The sequence below is a fragment of the Gopherus flavomarginatus genome, chromosome 3 (genome assembly GCF_025201925.1).
Source record: "Gopherus flavomarginatus isolate rGopFla2 chromosome 3, rGopFla2.mat.asm, whole genome shotgun sequence".
Taxonomy (NCBI): domain Eukaryota; kingdom Metazoa; phylum Chordata; order Testudines; family Testudinidae; genus Gopherus; species Gopherus flavomarginatus.
In genome coordinates, this window is record NC_066619.1 from 35702471 (window position 1) to 35722418 (window position 19948).

A 19948-nucleotide genomic window follows, 5' to 3' on the forward strand; every position below is an offset into this window, starting at 1 on the left:
AACACCTCTCCAGTCACTGGGGGAGTGGGGGGACAGACATGGGGTAGGCAGGTGGGAGGGGAGACGTTAGTGGGTCTTTGCTGGCCAAGGACATCAGCTGCGAGTGGGGTAGAGTGGAGAGAGAGGAGAGTGGTGTGCTGGACTTTCACATTGCAAGGTGAGAAACTGAGACCAAAAGGACACTGCCCACCACACTCTGGGTGGATGTATACTCATGGTCATATGCTTTCATATTGTTCTGGTGGTGCTTTCCCAAACCAATAATGGGTTCCTTTTTCCCTCCTTAAAAACAAATATAGTGCTGGCGAGAGGGGAAGCCTTTTAGAAGTGCCATAGATTGGTGTTTAGTTTTCCCGTCACTAGGTGGGAGTTCAAGATGATTCCGTTTTGTATTAAGAGGAACCCCTAGATGTTGTGCATGGAGTTCTGGGCAGCAGCCGTGCTTGGAGCAGAGAGACACAAACACACACACACACACGGGTGACCACCAGAGCTGCGAGCAGGTGCAAGGTTCACAGCAGGGAGCCTATCAGCCTTCGACAATTTCAAGGCTCCAGTAGGGAACCATGAAATTGACAAGAATGACATCCAAACAGCAGAGGTAAGTAACGCTGTACACGGACACTGCATCACCCTAACTACACCAACATAAGCCCTCTGATGGAGGTGGAGTTATGATGTCAGGGCAGTAAGGCACTTACATTGTCAGGAGCAAGACTGTAGTGCAGGGGTCAGCAATCTTTCAGAAGTGGTGTGCCGAGTCTTCATTTATTCACTGTAATTTAAGGTTTTGCATGCCAGCAATACATTTTAACGTTTTTAGAAGGTCTCTTTCTATAAGTCTATAATATAACTAAACGATTGTTGTATGTAAAGTAAATAAGGTTTTTGAAGTGTTTAAGAAGCTTCATTTAAAATTAAATTAAAATGTAGAGCCCCCCGGGCCGGTGGCCAGGACCTGGGCAATATGAGTGCCACTGAAAACCAGCTTGCGTGCCGCCTTCGGCACCCATGCCATGAGTTGCCTACCCCTGCTGTAATGTGTACACTGACATGATTAGGTCGACATAAGCTGCCTTACGTCAACCGAACTCTGTAGCGTAGACTAGGCCTGCATAAGTTTCCCAGACCCGAAGAAGAGCTCTGCGTAGCTCAAAAGTCTCTCTCACCAACAGACGTTGATCCAATAAAAAGATATTACTTCACACACCTTGTATCTGTAACTTTCCTCTCTAGTTTGCTCAGCATATTCTCATCAGAGAACTCCTGTTGACTCCCTGTATTTCCATAAAGTGCTCTTCATGGGCATGTGGATGTTAGGAGCCACATTATGGCTCGATACTGAAATTGTTGTACAGATTTTAACACTATACCATCTGGTTTTACTGGCTCCTCATTGTCCCTCTCAATGAAGTATTGCATATATTCATTTTTTTGTGAGCTGATTTGTAAGCCATTTTTCTTCTAATGCAGACCTCCATAGCACACAGACCTCTAATGCAGACCTCCATAGGGTCCCTTTTCAGTTTGCATTTATCTTCACAGCACAATGACATCAGCAAAAAGCATGCTCCAATGAAGCCTGTCCCCTAAACTCCTGTGTTAAGGTAGACATTATATCACAAATAGGAATGGGCTTAGGGTAGGTCTATGTAAAGGATCAGTCTTCACAGGTTTCAACGTAGCCACAGCTGTTTCTCACTACTATTGTGCTACCCTCACATATGTCCATGATAGTCTGAAAATGTTTCAGGAAGATTGCACCACGGGCACCACCAGAACAATTTCTTAGGAAACCCACCAAACTCTCTAAATCCACAAACACTAAGTGCAATTACTTTTAATTCTCCTTGTACTTCTCCTGCAATATTCAGGCTACAAACAGTGTAATCCATTGTTGACCTTCCTGACAGAAATCTGAATTGGTTGTCACTTACTTGATGTTCCAGCTCCTCCCAAAGCTTTTTCTCAATTCTTTCCAACCATTTCTTCATGTGACATGACATTAAACATAATGGGTCAGTGACCACTACTTTCTTGCATATGTCCTTTATGCCTGAAGACAGGGACCAATGTATTCTTCCTCCACTCAGATGTTCTTCCAGTATGGAAAAGTTAAGCTGAATAAAGTTAACTACAACCACCACCTTTTCCTCCTCATGATCTAATGGTTAAAATGGCTCAATTGGTATACTTTTCCAGTCCCACAGCCTTCTCACATTTTCTCATGTTTAGTGCTGTACAATCTCATCCAGTAGAAACCAAAAATGCAAGCTTGAGTGCACCAATCTCAAAACCGTTAGAAAAGAAAATTGACTTTTGCCTCAATGGGTAAGAAGTTTTAGGTTCAATCTACCTTAAAACTGTTGCATTCTGGTGGAGGAAGTTCTAAATATTTACATAGTTTTCTTTTTTTTTTTTTTTTTTTTTTTAAACTTCAGCTTTACTTTTTACTTTTAAAATATACTTAGAGCAGTGTCTACAAAAAGAGATACAATGCTCTACTGCAAGACAACGAAATTTCCCCAGCATACAAGAAGATTAAAAGTCTAAGAGTTGCCATGGACTGTTTCCTGCCTTTAACATGTTCCAGCAAAAGGATATACATTCTAGGAATGCTGAGAATAAAAAGTCTAGCTTCTGGATGAGACGTACAATTACAATTTAATTACCCTTCTGCTGACTGTAAGTTCGACGCCCTAGCTTTATGAATTTGCCTCTGGTTAGTTCTCCACCCTTTACAGTGTCACACTAACCAAAACAAAGACACTGCCTTATCAAGACGGTGTTATGCTACTGGTATCAGTTTTTCATGACTTGATTATATTCCATTGCCATAATTTCCAGGACCACAAACAGGGTGGGGCGAGCAGGGCAGCCACCCAGGGCACAAAGTAGCGGGGGCAGAAAAATGGGGTGGAAAGTCCCACAATTTAAAAACTGTTACCTCCTGCCAGGAGGTGGTGAATCCGAAGCTGGTGGGAGCCACCTGGCCTCCTTGGACCCCTGGCTCTCTGCACTGTGGGAATTGGGGTTCTGACTGGCTGCCTGACAACCCTTCCTGCACTGCTCCCCAAGCTGGGTCACCTCTCCACAACTGCGTGCTCCCCAGGCAGCTCTGAGCTGCATGCTAACGTGCTCTTGCCTCTCCTCAAAGGAGCCCAGTGCTGCCCCTGGAGCTGGCCTCTGAGCCTGGCTGCCATGAGACACTCCCCGATGTGCTCACTTCCCACTGCCCTGGTGCAACTGGCTCTGCCACTGCTCCAGAGAGCAGAGCCAGGAGTGCCATGGCACCAGTGACCAAGCAGCAGAGCCAGGAGCCCCAGGGCAGCAGCAAATGATTGCTTAGATCATCATGGCAGCCAGGCTTCGTGGACAGGGGCCAGCTCCAGTGGGCAGTGCTGGGCTCTGTCGGGGAGAGGCAAGAACAGGCTGCTGATTGTGCCACCCACCCTGCCTGGGGAGCAGAGCAGGGAGAGCTGCCAGTCAGTGCTCCAGCTTCCACAGTGCTGAGAGTCAGGGGCCTGTGCAGCTCCCACCAGCTTCCAATCCACTGGCTCCTAGCAGGAGGCAATAGTTTGAAAACCTCTATGCTAAACGGGAGGTACAAATCTGGGAGTGGGGCATATGACCTCGCATACCTTCCCACCACCACCAACACACCCACGCACTCCGCCTCTAGGGGGTGAAAATATGCTTGCTTGCCCTGGGTGCTAATATGCCTTGTTATGGCTTTGATAATTTCCTATGAATGCTTAGAACCAGACTGGGAGACAGATTTTTATTTAATGAAGTTTATAAAAATGGCTGGCAGACCTAGATCCATCCAAGCATAAATTGATATTAGGAGAGGGCAAGTCAACTGGAGGAGCACAAGCCCTCATCACCATTACGGCAATGGATATTCACTCTCTGTGGCAAGTATGTATTCACTATTACAGTGTTAGGGGAATATAAGCTCTCTCTGATTGCTCAGATGTCACATTACTCAAACAATGCTCAACTCGCAGTGCTCAATCTTATCTAATGCGTATGAGAAGCCATCTGAAGTCTTAGTCTTAAAAAAAAAAAAGTATGAGATGTTGAATTACTAAACTTACAGTGCCAATCTACTTCAAATATACCCACCATGCAATGGCAGAAGGCATGAATACATCTACAGGTCATCAATCCAGTCACAAATCAGCACTCTAGATAATTTTTGGGGAAAAGTCTCCTGAGGAAATCACACCACAGGTCAAATCAAAAACTGTAAGAATAGCCTTCCTCTTCTGTATCACTGAGGATATTTGTCAAGATACTGACCGTGTTCTCAGAGAGCAACGCTTCTTCAAAAATATGAGTGCACATGCAAATAAGTAGTCAAAGTACCTGAATGTCCTTCTGTGCTTATTAAATGGAGCAAGAAGAGATTCTAGTTTCTCTCTCATCACCACGCTTATAGACATTATAAACTTCAGACAGCTGCTCCTCCATGTCTCCACCTGGTAAGATTCTTGAAGTCACTTTGCTGTCTAGAAAATAACCTGATCAAGGCTGTAGTGCTGACAGTGCTACATCTGGACTATAGCACTCATAAGAGTCATTCCATTTAGTCCAGAAGATTGAAGGAGTCTTCATATAAAAACTGGTCTGGTCTCTCTCCAGCAGTGCTGGCGGACACACAAAAATACTTCAAATGTTGTCAGTGCTGATGTCGGGGTTCTATTTAGCCATGTTTGGGTCACATCACAAGTGAAGAAAGTCATATTCTGGACAGTAGAGTTAATAGAATAGGGAGGCGTAAAACAAAGGTAAAATAGAAGTTCTTACAACTTGCCTTTCTATTCATCTGCTTTCTTCTCAATTAGAATTACTTCCAAAGTCAAAGAGAACCAGAGGTGGAGGTGGGGGTGGGATGGGGGGGATATCAAAGACAAGGGGAAGAAAAGAACTGAGGACAGAGGAAGAACTATAACTTGGGTCTTTACACATATGGGGGAGGGGGACTAGGAGAGGTAAAAACACAACTATAAGCAAGGATTGGGTTTAAATAATAGGTTGTAGGGGATAGCCAAAATCTGCCTCCAAGGACAAAAACCAAGTTTGGCTATTAAGCAAGTAAGAGGTTCATTTGCAGGATAGGTTTCAGTCATTCATGATCTATGTATACGGATGACCCCACACATTACTGTGCAATCCAAGCGTCTGGTGATCACTACTCTCCTGAGTTAGAAGCATTTTACAGAGGGGAACTGAGGCAGAGAGTTTAGTTAGGTAACTTGCCCACTGCCACACACTAAGTCTGTGGCAGAGATAAAAAGTGAATATCTAGAATATATAAATCAGTTTCTCTCTCCAGTACCTTAAGCACAAGGCTGCTATTCCTCCCAGCATGTAAAGCTGTGTCTAAACTGGAAAATCTCAGAAGCAGAGCTCAGAACCAGGCCTAACACTTGTTCAGCTATAACAGGGTTAACTGAGTGAGCAGGAAAGACCAGTAGCTGCAAGAGCCTTGTCTGCAGTAGGTGCTACCACCCATACAGCTGAACTGGTGTCAGTGGCTAGGGGAACTTTTTGCAAAGCTTTTTAGTACAGACATGGTCTGCATGTCTGGAAAGTTCTCATGACCTTTTACATGCCTGTCCACAGTAAAACAAATTTTACTAAACTCAAAGCCCTTCTCTAACCTGCATGTCTAATGAGTAACTTTTGTGCAAGAGGAGGCATAATCTGAAAGGCAAAATAGCTCCATAGCTGAGTAACCTGATATAAAAACAGGCAGCTAAATTATCAAATTGTTCAGCTTTCCAACTCAACGTGCCAAGGCAACAGCAACCAAAAGGGCTACTGAAAGCATGAATAGTTGCAAGGTGATGTCTACAGTGAACCAACATGGTTACTCACATAATGCTTGAAGAATTAAAGCTTTTTTTAAAAAAAGTCCTGAATATGGCCTTCTGTACTCCAGAGCCTTATTGTGTTTTTGAGAAGCCAGCAGCACTTTACTACAAAGTCCTCACACAGCTCTCAAGGTATTAAATCAGAGGCTTCCCTCAGATTTGTCAGGAGACAGGGTCTAGCATAAGAGATTAGAGACCTAAGCCTGATCTGTATTGAGTCTGGCAGGCAGAAGTCTTTGGCATGAACCCACTGCCAGGCTCAAAGTCTGAAGCATATACCCAATATAGCTACAGGGCAATGTGTGCTTGTCAGCAGCAGCTGCTGCTCTGCGTTAGATCAGCACTAGATATTCAGTGACAGACTGCTTGCAGCCAGGATCATTAGATGGTAGGCTACTTAGAAGATATGATCAGCTAAGGACAATTTTTAAAAGAAAAAAAAAAAGTTGGGTCTGTGTTTAAGGGTTTTTGATTACTTATTTTCAGGGAGCAAGAGAAATTGGCTATGCAAAAGGGCTCTTTAAAAAAGAACTTGTGAAAGGATTAAAGAGGGCACAAACTCAACTTAACATTCTTTATACTTCCACCATAAGGACCAGATACATATTCTCACACACACGAATGTTAATTCCGTTCTCTTCTGGTTTTGCTGATGTCAATCATTAACATCCATTTAACTTTAAAAAAAAAAAGTGTATTTAACAAGTGCAATTTTAAATTAATAGACAGGGCATGTTGTAGAATTCACCTTGACCCAGCTAACAGAGTAAAGCACAACTTTCCCCAACTACACTAGAGTTTTAAAGTGTGCTACCTACAGGATCATAGTTGTAGTGGTGTAAACCCCTCTATACATTGGGGGGAACAGGGGAGAAAGAGGGCATATCAAACACACACACTGTGCGTGACTCCCACTAGCAAAAAATAGCAGCTTTACAAATCCACACTATGGTTTGCACCAGCTGGTAACCAATAATGGCAATTTTCCAATTTGGCAAGGTCTATGAATTCTGTTCCTTCTCATCTTTCGTCCTCTTTCTCTCATGTCATAATTTTACAAGTCTGGTCTTAGACTGGAGAATATCTGAATATCTAATGTAAACATTAAGCAGAAAATTTTGTAGAAATCCATATACCTTTCATACATAAACCAAAAAGAACACTCCAGGCACAAATCCAATTTTTTGCCTTTGAAGGTTCTTTATTTATGCTTGCCAGCTCCGCAAGTACATCCACTGTGTACTTGTGTTTGTGTAGCACTCTGAGAACCCTAGATGAAAGAATGTTTTTACTACTAGTTATGACAAGTTTAACCAAATCATAATCCTTTGCTGTTCAACCCTTCTCACTTTTTGAAAGTTATAATATTCACTTGATCAACAGAATTCAGCTTCTTCTGGGCCTGAGAAGAAGAATTCCACCCTGGGTATTTTAAAGGGGCTTTCCAGTACAAAAAGTTAACTTTAAATAAACTCAACACTTCTTGTCAAAACATGGATTTTTTAATTACTCAAGGTTTATTATTTTGTTTTGCCATTTAAGAATCTCTAAAAGCAAGGGGTGAAAAAAAAATGATTTAACTAGGCAGTTAGCTTCAGGTTCTTGCTTAGTAGTACAGTAAGGAGGAGAAACAATGAGGAGTCCTAGTGGCACCTTAGAGACTAAAATTTATTTGGGCATAAGCTTTTGTGGGCTAAAACCCACTTCATCAGATGCATGGAGTGGAAAAATACAGAAAGCAGTATATGTAGTCCATCTTTTCATGTGCTGCAATATATACTACTTACTGTATCTTTCACTCCATGCATCTGATGAAGTGAGTTTTAGCCCACAAAAGCTTATGCCCAAATAAATTTGTTAGCCTCCAAGGTGCCACAAGGACTCCTCGTTGTTCAACCTGATACAGACAAACAGAACAAATAGACACTTCCTTCTTCTGCACCTCCTTACTGACGATTGTCCCATACCTCATCACCCATCTTAGTCTTAGTCATGCCTTCTGTACCCAGTATTCCTCCTCCTTATTGGTTTCAGAGTGGTAGCCTGTTTGTCTGTATCAGGTTGAACAACGAGGAGTCCTTGTGGCACCTTGGAGGCTAACAAATTTATTTGGGCATAAGCTTTTGTGGGCTAAAACTCACTTCATCAGATGCATGGAGTGAAAGATACAGTAAGTAGTATATATTGCAGCACATGAAAAGATGGACTACATATACTGCTTTCTGTATTTTTCCACTCCATGCATCTGATGAAGTGGGTTTTAGCCCACAAAAGCTTATGCCCAAATAAATTTGTTAGCCTCCAAGGTGCCACAAGGACTCCTCGTTGTTCAACCTGATACAGACAAACAGGCTACCACTCTGAAACCAATAAGGAGGAGGAATACTGGGTACAGAAGGCATGACTAAGACTAAGATGGGTGATGAGGTATGGGACAATCGTCAGTAAGGAGGTGCAGAAGAAGGAAGTGTCTATTTGTTCTTTCTCCACTTTCTCCTGCCACTAACTAAACCCTGTAGATTTTACTCACTTGTTCTTCTCCTCTCCATCCCCAATCCTCTCCCAACCCCTGCTCCCCAATAAAAATCTTCTCTCTTTCCAGAGAATCTGGCCAGTCATCTAGATTGCCAACAGTGACCTGTAAGTAGTTTTACTAAACTAAGGTATCAAAATGAGATATTCACACCTTGCAACGCTGCTGCTTTGCTTTGAGTCTGCAATGTGAGTAAAGCTATGTATAGTTTAAAATGTTCTGCCTTCAATAGATCATTTCATCCTTCTCCCAGTCCCCCACAATCCACCTTTCCACCATTCCCTTCCATGAGCAAGTCCAGTTTTTACTTTAATGCTGATCAGGCCTAGCATCGCTTTGTTCCAAGATTTAAAATCTATGCCAGCTACTGCTGTACGTGTAATGCCCTGGACATTCCCAAATCTCTCTCTCTAGTTCTTAGTCTTCAGCCTCAGCCAAAACTCCATGTTCCGCTTGTAGCTACACTCATCACAGAAGCACTACTGAAGTGACATTACCTCAACATGCAAAGTTGGAGGTTTTGCAGTGCTTCATAAACGCTCACAAGTCCTGCAGACCAGAGATCTGGAAATTTTGGCATGCAAAGCAGACTGCAGTGTCGCCAAACACCACTCTCGCTATAATGACAAGCCTACAGCTACGATCTGAAAAAGATGCTGAGGCAAGAACAACCTAATCCCATAAGTACAGTAATACACAGCAAAGAAAGAGCTCCCCCATGTTCCTTTGTAAACAAACAATGAAACAGGACTATACTGGGAATTCACTCTTGCTTCCCACGTGCAGCCGTAGGGAGGTAAAGAAATCATGTTTCTTTCCAGCTATTACATACACTATGTGCAGCAACAATAAAGAATTCAGGTGGGTGAAACGTGTGTACCCAAAGCATTTTATAGAACTTGGCTGACTCAGACCCCTTCACGTTATAACCAACTTGCTGTACACAATCCAGTATTTCATATTTATGAATTTTAAGATGTTCAGCTCATTCCACTTGAATTTAGTGATCAAGTAACTCATTATGATTTATACAAAATTTAGAAAGGGAAGAGTCTAAGACATTAATCCATCCTCCCGTCACTATACTACGCATGTTCCCTGCAGTGTGTGCTTTCAGCTTTAAGAACATCTAAGGATGGGACTTCCACCACTTCCACTGGAAGAGCCATCCAAGAACATACAATAGACAGGAATCAAGCTGCAATACGATTTCACCTTCTTTTGGTTACTGCCAAGCTTTACTTGATATTTTAAAAGCCTCTATGAAGATTCCTGAGGTAAGAAGAGCAGGGAGAAAATGACATGTATTTTTGAGTCTTGCTCTTCCCGATTTCTTTCCACTCTGTGTTCAGTCCAACCTGATTATTCTGTTCAGGTTCTTATACCACAAACTCATCAGTATGGTATCAATCATCTTGGGTACCCAGAACTGAACGAAGTATTACAGTCCCTCATAAGTACTGTGGAGCATCTGGTATATACTTATTATTTAAAAAAACACCACTCATAACAGTACATATGGACTCTCTCCAGCCTTCCTGGAGAAGATTCCTGCATTATGAAATTTAAATAAAAAAATATTCCTTTGACAAAACCTAAGGGCATTCTCCATCAGAAGGTACAGAAAGTTGCATTCAGCTACTGTGAACACATCCCCTTCAAACTTCTCTAGCCTTACTAATAGCTTACTGCATGCACAGAATTCTTTCACTAACTAAAGGCTGGTTTTAAAATGCAATTTGCAGGATATAAGAGACGCTCACTTAAATAAGATTTACTTACAGCACGTGTTAAGAATGAAAACAGAATTGAAGAATTTGTACCGAGACTTCCTCTACTCTTTGAAAAACCTAACATTATTTGTGACTCCACCAGCCGACTAAGAATATGCCATAAATTTTTATTATTGCAAAAAAAGTTCAAAAGGTAAAGTGGTCCAATACTCCATACTAGGACTGGGGGTGGGAGGAGTAGTGAGGAGGGCTAGGGGGAAGTGAGCAATGAGGTGGCAAAATTATTTAATCTTGTAACACATTGTCATCTCTGTATTAGTCTTAAAATTATAGTGATGCAAATTAATAAAGAGATAAGGCAGGGGGAGGGAGGGAGGGGAATTGCCATACAAAGGGAGACTGAAGACCAGGACTATTTAGCAAGAAGAAACAATAAGGGGACTATGACAACTATATAAACTAACTGATGTTTAAAGAAGTAAATGGGAGTGCCAGTTTATCCCTTTTGTTCTATGGGAGAGTTATAGAAAGAGTCAAAAGAAGGAAATATTTAAAAAAAAGACTAAGGCCTGGTCTACACTAAACAGTTAGGTCAATGCAAGACAGTTTATGTGGACTTATCTATGGAAGGATCTTCATTCACTTAAATTTGGCTCCCACTGAGGTAAGTGCCTCTCTCTCTATGCCGATTTAGTAACACCTCCCCAAGCAGCGTACCAGCACAGTCAGTCAATGTCATTAGGTCGATGCAGCATCTGTGTAAATGTTGCATTGCATACATCGACTGTTACTGCCTTTCAGGAGCCTCCCCACAACACCCCACACTGACAACACAATCTATGCATGCACTCCCAGTGAGGACATGCACTGCTGACACAAGAAGCCAAGTGTACACACAAGCAATTTAATAACTATGGTGATCGTATGCAGAGGTAAGTTAGGTCGACAATTTTGAAGTGTAGACATGGCTTGAGGAAAAAAAAACTAAGAGCATAATATATTAGGCTACTGAATTCATCATCACAAGGTAACGAGGCCAACAGATAACTAGATACAGACAAGAACATCAGTGTAGACTGGTATTATTCCTCAAGCTTCGAGGCATAAAGTAACTAGTAACTGACAAGTTAGGCAAACTTCTTCCTAATATGTGCACTATAAGGTTTCCAAACACCTTCATCTGGCACTGGCCATTGTTGGAGCCAATATAATTAACTAGACAGATCTTTGAGCTGATCAGTACAGCGCATATCCATTGACTTATATAGCAATGCCAATGTAAAGTTTGGAAAGGTACTTAAGTTCTCTTCCTCAGTTACATCTATAGCGAAGCAGGCTGCAACCTTAACTATTGAGAGAATACATATCCATAAAACCTGTTCTTCAAGCAAAAGGTATAATCATAGTATTTACAAGATATGTAGTACTACAAACTACCCTTGTTGCTCCAGCCACTGCCAATTGTAGAGCACATTTAAAAAGCCAACCCACCCAATCACCACCATTTCTCTAAGCTTAAATACCTCTTACAAACTCTAATCACCAATTTACAAACCTCACCCTTTAATCAAAACAATTGAGTGATATTCACTTGAGATAATATATTACAGTATCTGACTTGCATTAAGCAGAGCATAGCAAAGGCATGATTTCCCATTCTGAGGAAACAGCTAACAAGTGCAACAGTTCAAACACTTTGATAAACCATTCTTATCTGAAATGTAATGGAGGCTATTTGATGATTGTTTTGAGATGTGCAATCAAATTGTTAGGTTATGAAACTCACTAGCATTGCCCAGAAAGCTTCCCAGGAGATAGCAAACTTGGGGGGGGGGTACGCACGCGGGGGGGGGAGGAGCAGACCAAAGTTCTGTAAGATACAAAGCTCATGACCCTTTTACAAAAAAAAAAAAAGAGGGGGTTTCTCTGGGATGGGGTGGCGTGTGTGTACTGTAAGTTCCTAATAGAATATTGCTATTTTAACTAATACTTGACCTTCTGTACATTACCAAGTTTGTTCATTCACAAAGGATACAGCATTAGAAATATTTATAACATGTTTAAACTAATTACAAAAATATTGATAAAATGTGTACGGTGGCAATGGCATGTTCTGCCAATGTAATGAAAATTTAGATAGTAAGAGGCTTCACTACAGCACTCTGCTATTAATTCTTTTTCAAGTAGTGGGGTGACAGGTAGGTTTTATTTGAAAGTTAATCATTTTTACAATTAAAAAAAGTAAGTAGTTACTGTATGTGAGAAAACCTGTTCTATTTTACATTGGTTTTGCAGAAATGCAATATACTTTTACTGTTCCACATTATAGAATAACGAGCCTTTGCCTAAGAAGGCATCTCCCCACGGATCTTGACAAAGAGGCCTCCAAAGCATGCACCACAGCAGTTTGCTGGAAAAAAAAAGTTGAGTCAGAGTATTATTTTCAGAAAGTTCCCTTTAGGTGTTTTGATTAAGTTCTCTCTTACCACATGTATCATTAAGCTTCATACCTAGTATGTTAAAGTTGGCAAAGGAACAAAGGTAGTAGATGCCCTTTAGACAGACAACATGCCACTTACAGACCAGTTTTGCCAAGTCAAATAAGTCTTAATTTAAAAGCAGCAGACAAAACGCTACACGACCACCCAAACTTTACATATTTTAAACATGTCATTCTACATGCCTTCAAAGCAAAGGAGAATTTTAAACTACTATAAGACCTTTAACAGACCCACCTGCCAAAATCCAAACGAAAAGAGGGGGAAAAAATCGAAGAGGGGAAAAAAATGAAAAGGAGAGAAAAAAAACTATACCATAAAGAGTTGTCACTTCTGAAATACCTAACTGTTCAAAAATGCTTCATACTTCCACTGTTTACAAACAAGAAACTGTTGTTACCTATCAATATTTTAAATGATTTTGAAAGCCATCAGCGATGCTGTTTTATTGTGTATCTGTTCTATTACTAGAAGTTACAAAAATATTGACAGACATCAAGACATTTATTAGATAATATGGAGCCAGACATTTGCAGATCTAATCTTTACATGAGAGATAGGTATGTCAAAGGCTCCTCTTACTTGGATACATGATAGCAGACACCTCATGGACATGAGCCACTCAGATTACTGGAACTGACTGTCTGAAGTGACTTACTCCTGTTTGCATGGCCCTAGGCCTCCAGGTCTTGTAGCTCAGGGATTCTCAACCAGCGGTACACGTATCCTTGGGGGTATGCAGAAGTCCTCCAGAGGATACATCAACTTGTCTAGTTGCCTAGTTTTACAACAGACTACAGAAAAAGCACTAAATGTCAGTACAAACTAAAATTTCACACACACTTTGAGGCCTGAAGGGACCATTATGATATTATAGGGAGTCATATTAGATTAACACTGATACAGGACTTCACCAAGCAATTCCTGCATCACCACGTAACTCTGTATATAGTCCACCATATCCCAGGAAGTTGTTCCAGTCGTTAAATTACCCTCACTAAAAATTTTGCATCTTGTGTCTAGTCTAAATGTGTCTAGCTTCAGGTTCCAGCCATTGGATGTTATCCCCTTGTCTGCTAAATTAGACATGTAGAGGCTTATAGGCAAGTCATCACTTACTTATTTACCTCTTCACACTCTCTTGGGCAAATTAATAGATTCAACACAAATATTTGTCTCTTGTTGTGAGACAGGTATTCCAGACCTCAAGTCATTCTTGTAACTTTTTTGAACCCTTGCCAATTTCTCAAAACCCTTTTTTGAAGTAGTACCAGAACTGGCTACAGTAGCCATCTCACTAATGCAATAGACCAATGACATTAAACAACATTTTCTGAGATACCAGATAAGGCAATGTCCCAATTTTGGCAGGCCAAAGGGCTCTTCAGGTGTGTGCTCTCTAGTGAAACCAAGAGAACTCTTCGCCTTGTTGGCAGGGATTGAGAATTTATGGCATGCATGCCAAAGATGTCACACTAGTTGATTTTTGAATAGCACGCAGAATGTTAATCCAATCAAGTGCACAGCTGGGGATGAACTTCAGTTTGTTTCTCCTCTTTTCACTATCATTCCATATATATAGATATAGATATATATATAGATATAGATAACCAGGGTTTTCAATAAGTTGAAATTTGGGTAATCTGAATGAGCAGTGTCTCCCTGATGCTCATTGGGGTAATCAGGATTTATGGTCCTGAGGGTGAAAGGAGGAAGGGGATTGCTGCAAAAGGCATGAGCCTGCTTAGTACTTCTTGAATGAGGAAAGATAGGAGGAAGAGGGGGAGAATGGGGAAGCTGGGAAAGACCTGAAGCAGGTGTGACTCCCCCTCAGAACCCATCCCACCCCTCTCTCCTGCTGCCTGTGCCCAGCTCATGTCCATGAAGTGCCTGCCCAGCACCTGGGGACCCTGCTCTAAGGTTGGCCCTGATACCTGGCTCCAGCTCCAACCAAGGATGGCCTTGCCCATCAGCTCTGGCTGTGTGCTGGGGTACCAGCAGCTCCAGTCACTGCCAATCTTGGCTGCAGCATCCCCATGCTGACCTGCCTCTGTGCCCTCCCTCCCTCACAGGATACTCTGCAGCCGGGAAGGAAAAGGTGCCGCCTAGCAGGGGACCACAGGGACTGGAGATGCCCATGAAGGCTTTCTGTTTGGCCTACTGGGCATCAGCTGTTCCATCTTACTCCCTGCTGCCCCCTCCCTCCCTTCTATCCAGCTTGGAATCTCAGCAACTCTGGTCCCTTTCCCTGCCCGGCTGCAGGGCATCCTCTGAGCTGGCAGGTGCTGGCCTGGGCAGAGGCTTGGGTGGGCGTCTGAAAAGCAGGCCACTACAGTGATACTACAGCCAGGACCAGTAGGGCAGTGCATGGGTTGGAGCTGTCAGGAGCCCCAGCTAGTAGTGCTACTCTTACAAAAGAGCCCCTAGAGGGGAGCAGGATGGGAACAGCTGATGCCCAATAGGCCCAATGTAATGCCTGCAATTGAAGAACACTGTCATACACAGCAGTATCACCACCTCCCTGCTTCTATTTGACATTCCCCCTACCTACACATCCAAGGATTGGCTGAGATCTAATCTATCACATCACACTACAAGCTCGAGTCAAGTTGGTTATCCACCAGAAACTCCCAACAGTGTCTCTGCTTTAAAAAGCAGTACCCATCCTGAAAGCAAAGCCTATATTCTGAATTCCTAGAAGCAGGACCTACACACGACAGCCAATATATAATATCAGTTTTGCCTGCAATCTGAATGCATCATCATATATTAGCACAAAAAGCTTTCAGATAGTAAAGCTAAGTCATCTTTTTTTCTAAGGCCACTTGGTTGCACCTCAGGGTTTGTGAACTAATTATCCATGTCAGTGGCAATCTAGAAGAATCAATCGGTTGACTTCACAAAGAAATAAATCCAGTGACTCAGTTGGAAAAAACTGTAAACAGATTTAGTGACCTTAATCTGATATGAAGTAGGTAAGATGTGTTCAGAAAGTTTTTCCCTTGCATATCCTACAAAGGAACATAGTGTATGCTCTCAATCAGTGCCTGAAGTTCTGGCTTTAAGTCCATCCTTTTATTAAAAATAAACAAAAACTTGAGAAACTCTTCATTTGAGTTGTTCAAATACAATACTAATGTGCTTATTTTTTGGCACAATTCCTTATGCTAGTTAAATTATTTGTGTAGAAGGTATCAGGCAGCATATACAAATCTGTCTGCTTTATCAGAGATCTGGAATATTAACATAGTAATGTCATGTGCTCTTGAAGTAAAGAAAAAAACACAAGAGCACAGAAAGCCAAGAATTACCGAGCTTACACAAAGTCTTCTGAAGTTGATCAGAGTATTGGTTTCAAGAAGCAGGTTTGTTATTAGTCAACAATAAAATCTTTGCAGTTAAGGATATTTCAGGCACTCGATCTGAAAAGCAGTACATGGGTGTATATATACACAAATACCCATATATATTTATTACTCTTAATTAAAAGTTACAAAAGGTCCTTTATAACCTAGCTGTCATAGAAGGCTCAAACATGATTCCCCCGCTCTGAAAGGCAACAAAGTTTAAGCCTAAGTAAGCCGGGGATGGAGAGACCATTTTTAGTTTAAGTTGAAGTCTAAAAGAAAAGGAGGAGATGTTTTAAATTATCGTGCATAGTTTACATTTTTCTGATGCTATCCTTCATTGCACTTGAAAAATGTGCAAGTACATCTAATCTACATGTCTGAAATTAGACAGATATTTAATTACCATGTTCACCTGTGCCCACGCCAGTGGTGGATTTCACATCTGTGCCTGAAAAACTTAATATTTATTGGCCAGTTTGCAGTAGGCTTCCTTAAGGCTTGATAAAGCCTGCATCTTTGTGAGAGTCCTGAAATGTGTTACACTTTTCTTTGCAAAAAGGCATGATGAAAGTATATAATATGAAGTTTCACCTTGATTACTGAGATGAAAATTTTAGTTTACTCTATGAATTCCAAATTTCATATTTTAAAGACAAAAACCAATATATTAATTTTCTGGTTTTGGAGCTTTATGCTAGTTAATTCCCTCCCTGAAACATCTGTAGAGCTTTTGTTTAACCATTTTTATGGCATGTGCATCTATTTATTTTCAGAAGGCAGTCATAAGATCTAGCTTTCTAACTGTGTATAATATGCAGTACAGTGTAAAGTAAATAAGGTTTTTAAAATGTTTAAGAAGCTTCATTTAAAATTAAATTAAAATGCAGAGTGCCCTGGTCCGGTGGCAGTGCGAGTGCCACTGAAAATCAGCTTGTGTGCTGCCCTTCGACACGCATGCTATAGGTTGCCTACAGCTAACCTATTGGAACCCTCTTAAGTCTTTCCCCACCACCCGCATACAGATGGCTAGAAATTTGGCTACTTACAGAGCAAATGGGCAGGGTGAACCCCACTGCATAGAGGACAGTGGATGTGACGGTACTGTCATGGAATGGATACTTGATGCCGTCATCATTACAGAAAAAGCCTCTCTGATACGGCTTTATTTTGGCCAAGTTTAGAACACCCAGGGGTAAGCCAGCTGTTGGGGGAAGGGAAAAAAAAAAAAAGACACAAAGGGTTAAATTAAAATTCACTGTATCAGACGTGGAGAAAGCTTCAAAACAACATGCAAAACTTAAGTTTCCCTTGAGTCAGTGCAGGATATTAGATACCATGCAATGCACACGCTTGCCCAACCCTTGCTATAGCCAATGTAAAGGCTGCGCCTCTTAGTTAGGAACAATACATAATGTCACCTGCCAATAATCACAGAAATTGGAGGTAGATAAAGGCATTCAAAGTCTTGGGTTTTTTAATTGATGAAAACATTGCCAGGTACAGAGCCAAGTTCTAGCCTATGAAACTGAGGTGCCACTCAACTCCAATTTTAGTTAACAAGAATACTGGAGGGCAGAATATGGCCCCATTATTCTTTTTTTAAGATGACATTGATCTTTCATTGAATTAACAGTGTGTAGAACAGTTTAAATATCTCATTAAAAATTTGAGTTTCGAAACCAAAAGGAAGGAGAACCTTTCAAACTTTTTTTGGAGAAGGGAAAAAGGGACCAAGTCTCATGATGGGAAAAACATAGTTCTGAAATGGGAAGAGGAGGGGAATTTCAAAGACATCAGGAAACTGGACATCCTGAATGGAATAAGCTAGTTTATAACTTTTTTTTAAAACATTGTGACAAAAAATGTGCTTGCCTCATTTTATATACAATTATTGTAGGCTTTAAATAGGACATGCATAAAGTGAATAGGATATGGCCCTTTATATCTGAGCTCTTCCAGTACTAATCTCATCGATTTAATAATGTATCATTTCTAAAAAGTAGCTGTGAGACAAATAACCAAATATTGATAATCTTTTTACGTGAAGATAACATTTATATTAATCCCCTTACCATCGAGGCTTTCAGGGCTGGCTTAACAGAGAGCTTGTTTACAAAAATGGATTTCTACTGTAAGATTCACTATTTCTCTGCAGTGTCTACAAGCCTGGATACAACTTTTACATAAAGCAGAACAGAAATACTCAGTTCCTCTAAAGAACAAAGGACATGCCTCTACTGGCTAAAGAGCCACTTGAATTCAGTGATAAACTAATCCAGTAGGTTTCAGAGTGGTAGCCATGTTAGTATGTATCAGCAAAAACAACAAGGAGTCCTTGTGGCACTTTAGATGATCTGATGAAATGGGCTCTAGCCAACAAAAGCTTATGCCCAAATACATTTGTTAGTCTCTAAGGTGCCACAAGGACTCCTTGTTGTTTTTACTCCAGTAGGGCTACTGAACGTTAGCTATGATAACAGACACAAATTTGTAGAGATATTAATTCCTATTAAAGATTCATATCAAGTCGTTTTTTCTTAACCTGTGTCCATTCCTTAATTCCTAATTGATTTTCTTCCATCCTCTTCAATTAACAAATTTGTAAAGTTTCGAGTAATGCTGTCAAGAGCTCTGCACTCCTAAAGATCAGACTGAATAATTCAGAGACCGAAGATGGAGGTGGGCAAAAGCTACACCCTGGAATCCAAATCCCTACATATTTTCGAGTAAGTGTGGGGGAAGAGTCTCAGAAGGTCCAAATCCAAACCAGCCCTGCAGTTTTGGTTTCGTGTCACAGCCAAAACCAGATGGGGCCCATATTTTAGTATGGAAAAGACCCAAACCTTGTGAAGACAGCTCAGAGTTCAGCACCTTCAGACTTTAGGTATAATCCTGATTCACCCCATGTCCTAGCCTAAACCTATTTCAGAACCGAAGCACCAACTCATTTATCCATTGCTGAATGACATCTCTCCTTCTCAAGTGAAGCAGTGATTTCCTTCAAAAGCCTTTACACAAGACTTTAAAAGCACAGAGGGAGTCAAAACTCCTTTCTAATCTAAGGAGTCCAGTCTTCCATATTTTTCTTTATATAGCAGTAAAAGGAAATTCAACACTTGCCGGTAAGTAAAATACTCTAACATAGAATGGGTTCAAGATCTTAGCCCTAAAGAACTTACAATTCAAAATATTGAAGAGTACTGTGCCTTGAAGAAAGTCAAAGAGGCATGTGCCCACTATCAACAACATACTTCACAGAAAAGGACCTGATTTTGAAGAAGAAACAGGGTAAAAGACAACTCTAAGGCACAGATTAGTAGGAGCAGAGGAAGTCAGACAAATGGCACAGAAAGGTAGTGATACTCTGAGGCTTTTGCAACCTGAAATAGAGGAAGAAAAAAGTCAGTGTGGTGGGAGAAGAGTACAACCTTGACATCAACGTTTGTGCATTCATGCAACAGACCCCAAATTCAGTTCATTTGACTTGCACAACACTTCAGAGAGTCTTTGTTTTTGAAAACCCACATCTTCCTGGATTCATTAATTAAGATTGTTTGTGGTCAGAATATAGATATCTTTAAACTATATTTATATAGATATCTACCAAACTTCTTTATTTTTTTAGTTTCTATTGGTTTTCTACCAACTAATTTCTCAACTTGCTGTAGTATCTCTGCATCGTGCGATTCATATAATTAGAACAGCTCTCACTGAACTCGTTTTTTCCAAAGTAGCTAACATTCTATTCAATAATCCACTAGTCACCTTATCAATATACAAACATAATTGGTGTTCCCCATATTAAGTTGCCTGTTAGTCACTTTCATCCTCAAAACCACTCCACTTCCAAAATTTTAATCTAGAGTTCTCAGTGTGTTGTAGTTCTCTTCCAGACACCTTCAACTTTCAGAGATGAGCCCCCTTCCTTTCTGCATCCTTGTAGAGCCCCTTG

The 19948-nt window shown here is 41.0% G+C and overlaps 1 protein-coding gene across 2 annotated transcripts in view; it reads right to left on the reverse strand.

Moving 5' to 3' along the window:
- The window catches only part of PLPP1 (phospholipid phosphatase 1), a 120233-nt gene that overhangs the window by 80870 nt on the left and 19415 nt on the right, over positions 1 to 19948 (reverse strand). The window contains exons 1-2 of one of the 2 annotated variants that reach the window (XM_050947116.1): positions 19176 to 19260; positions 17043 to 17197 (exon numbers count right to left, since the gene is read on the reverse strand). The exons of the other annotated variant lie outside the window; for it this stretch is intronic. Of the exons in view, the coding sequence (XP_050803073.1) occupies positions 17043 to 17197; positions 19176 to 19245 (225 nt within the window). The 5' untranslated portion in view covers positions 19246 to 19260. Of the gene's footprint in view, positions 1 to 17042; positions 17198 to 19175; positions 19261 to 19948 lie in introns of those variants that run through there. 2 annotated transcript variants of the gene reach the window in all.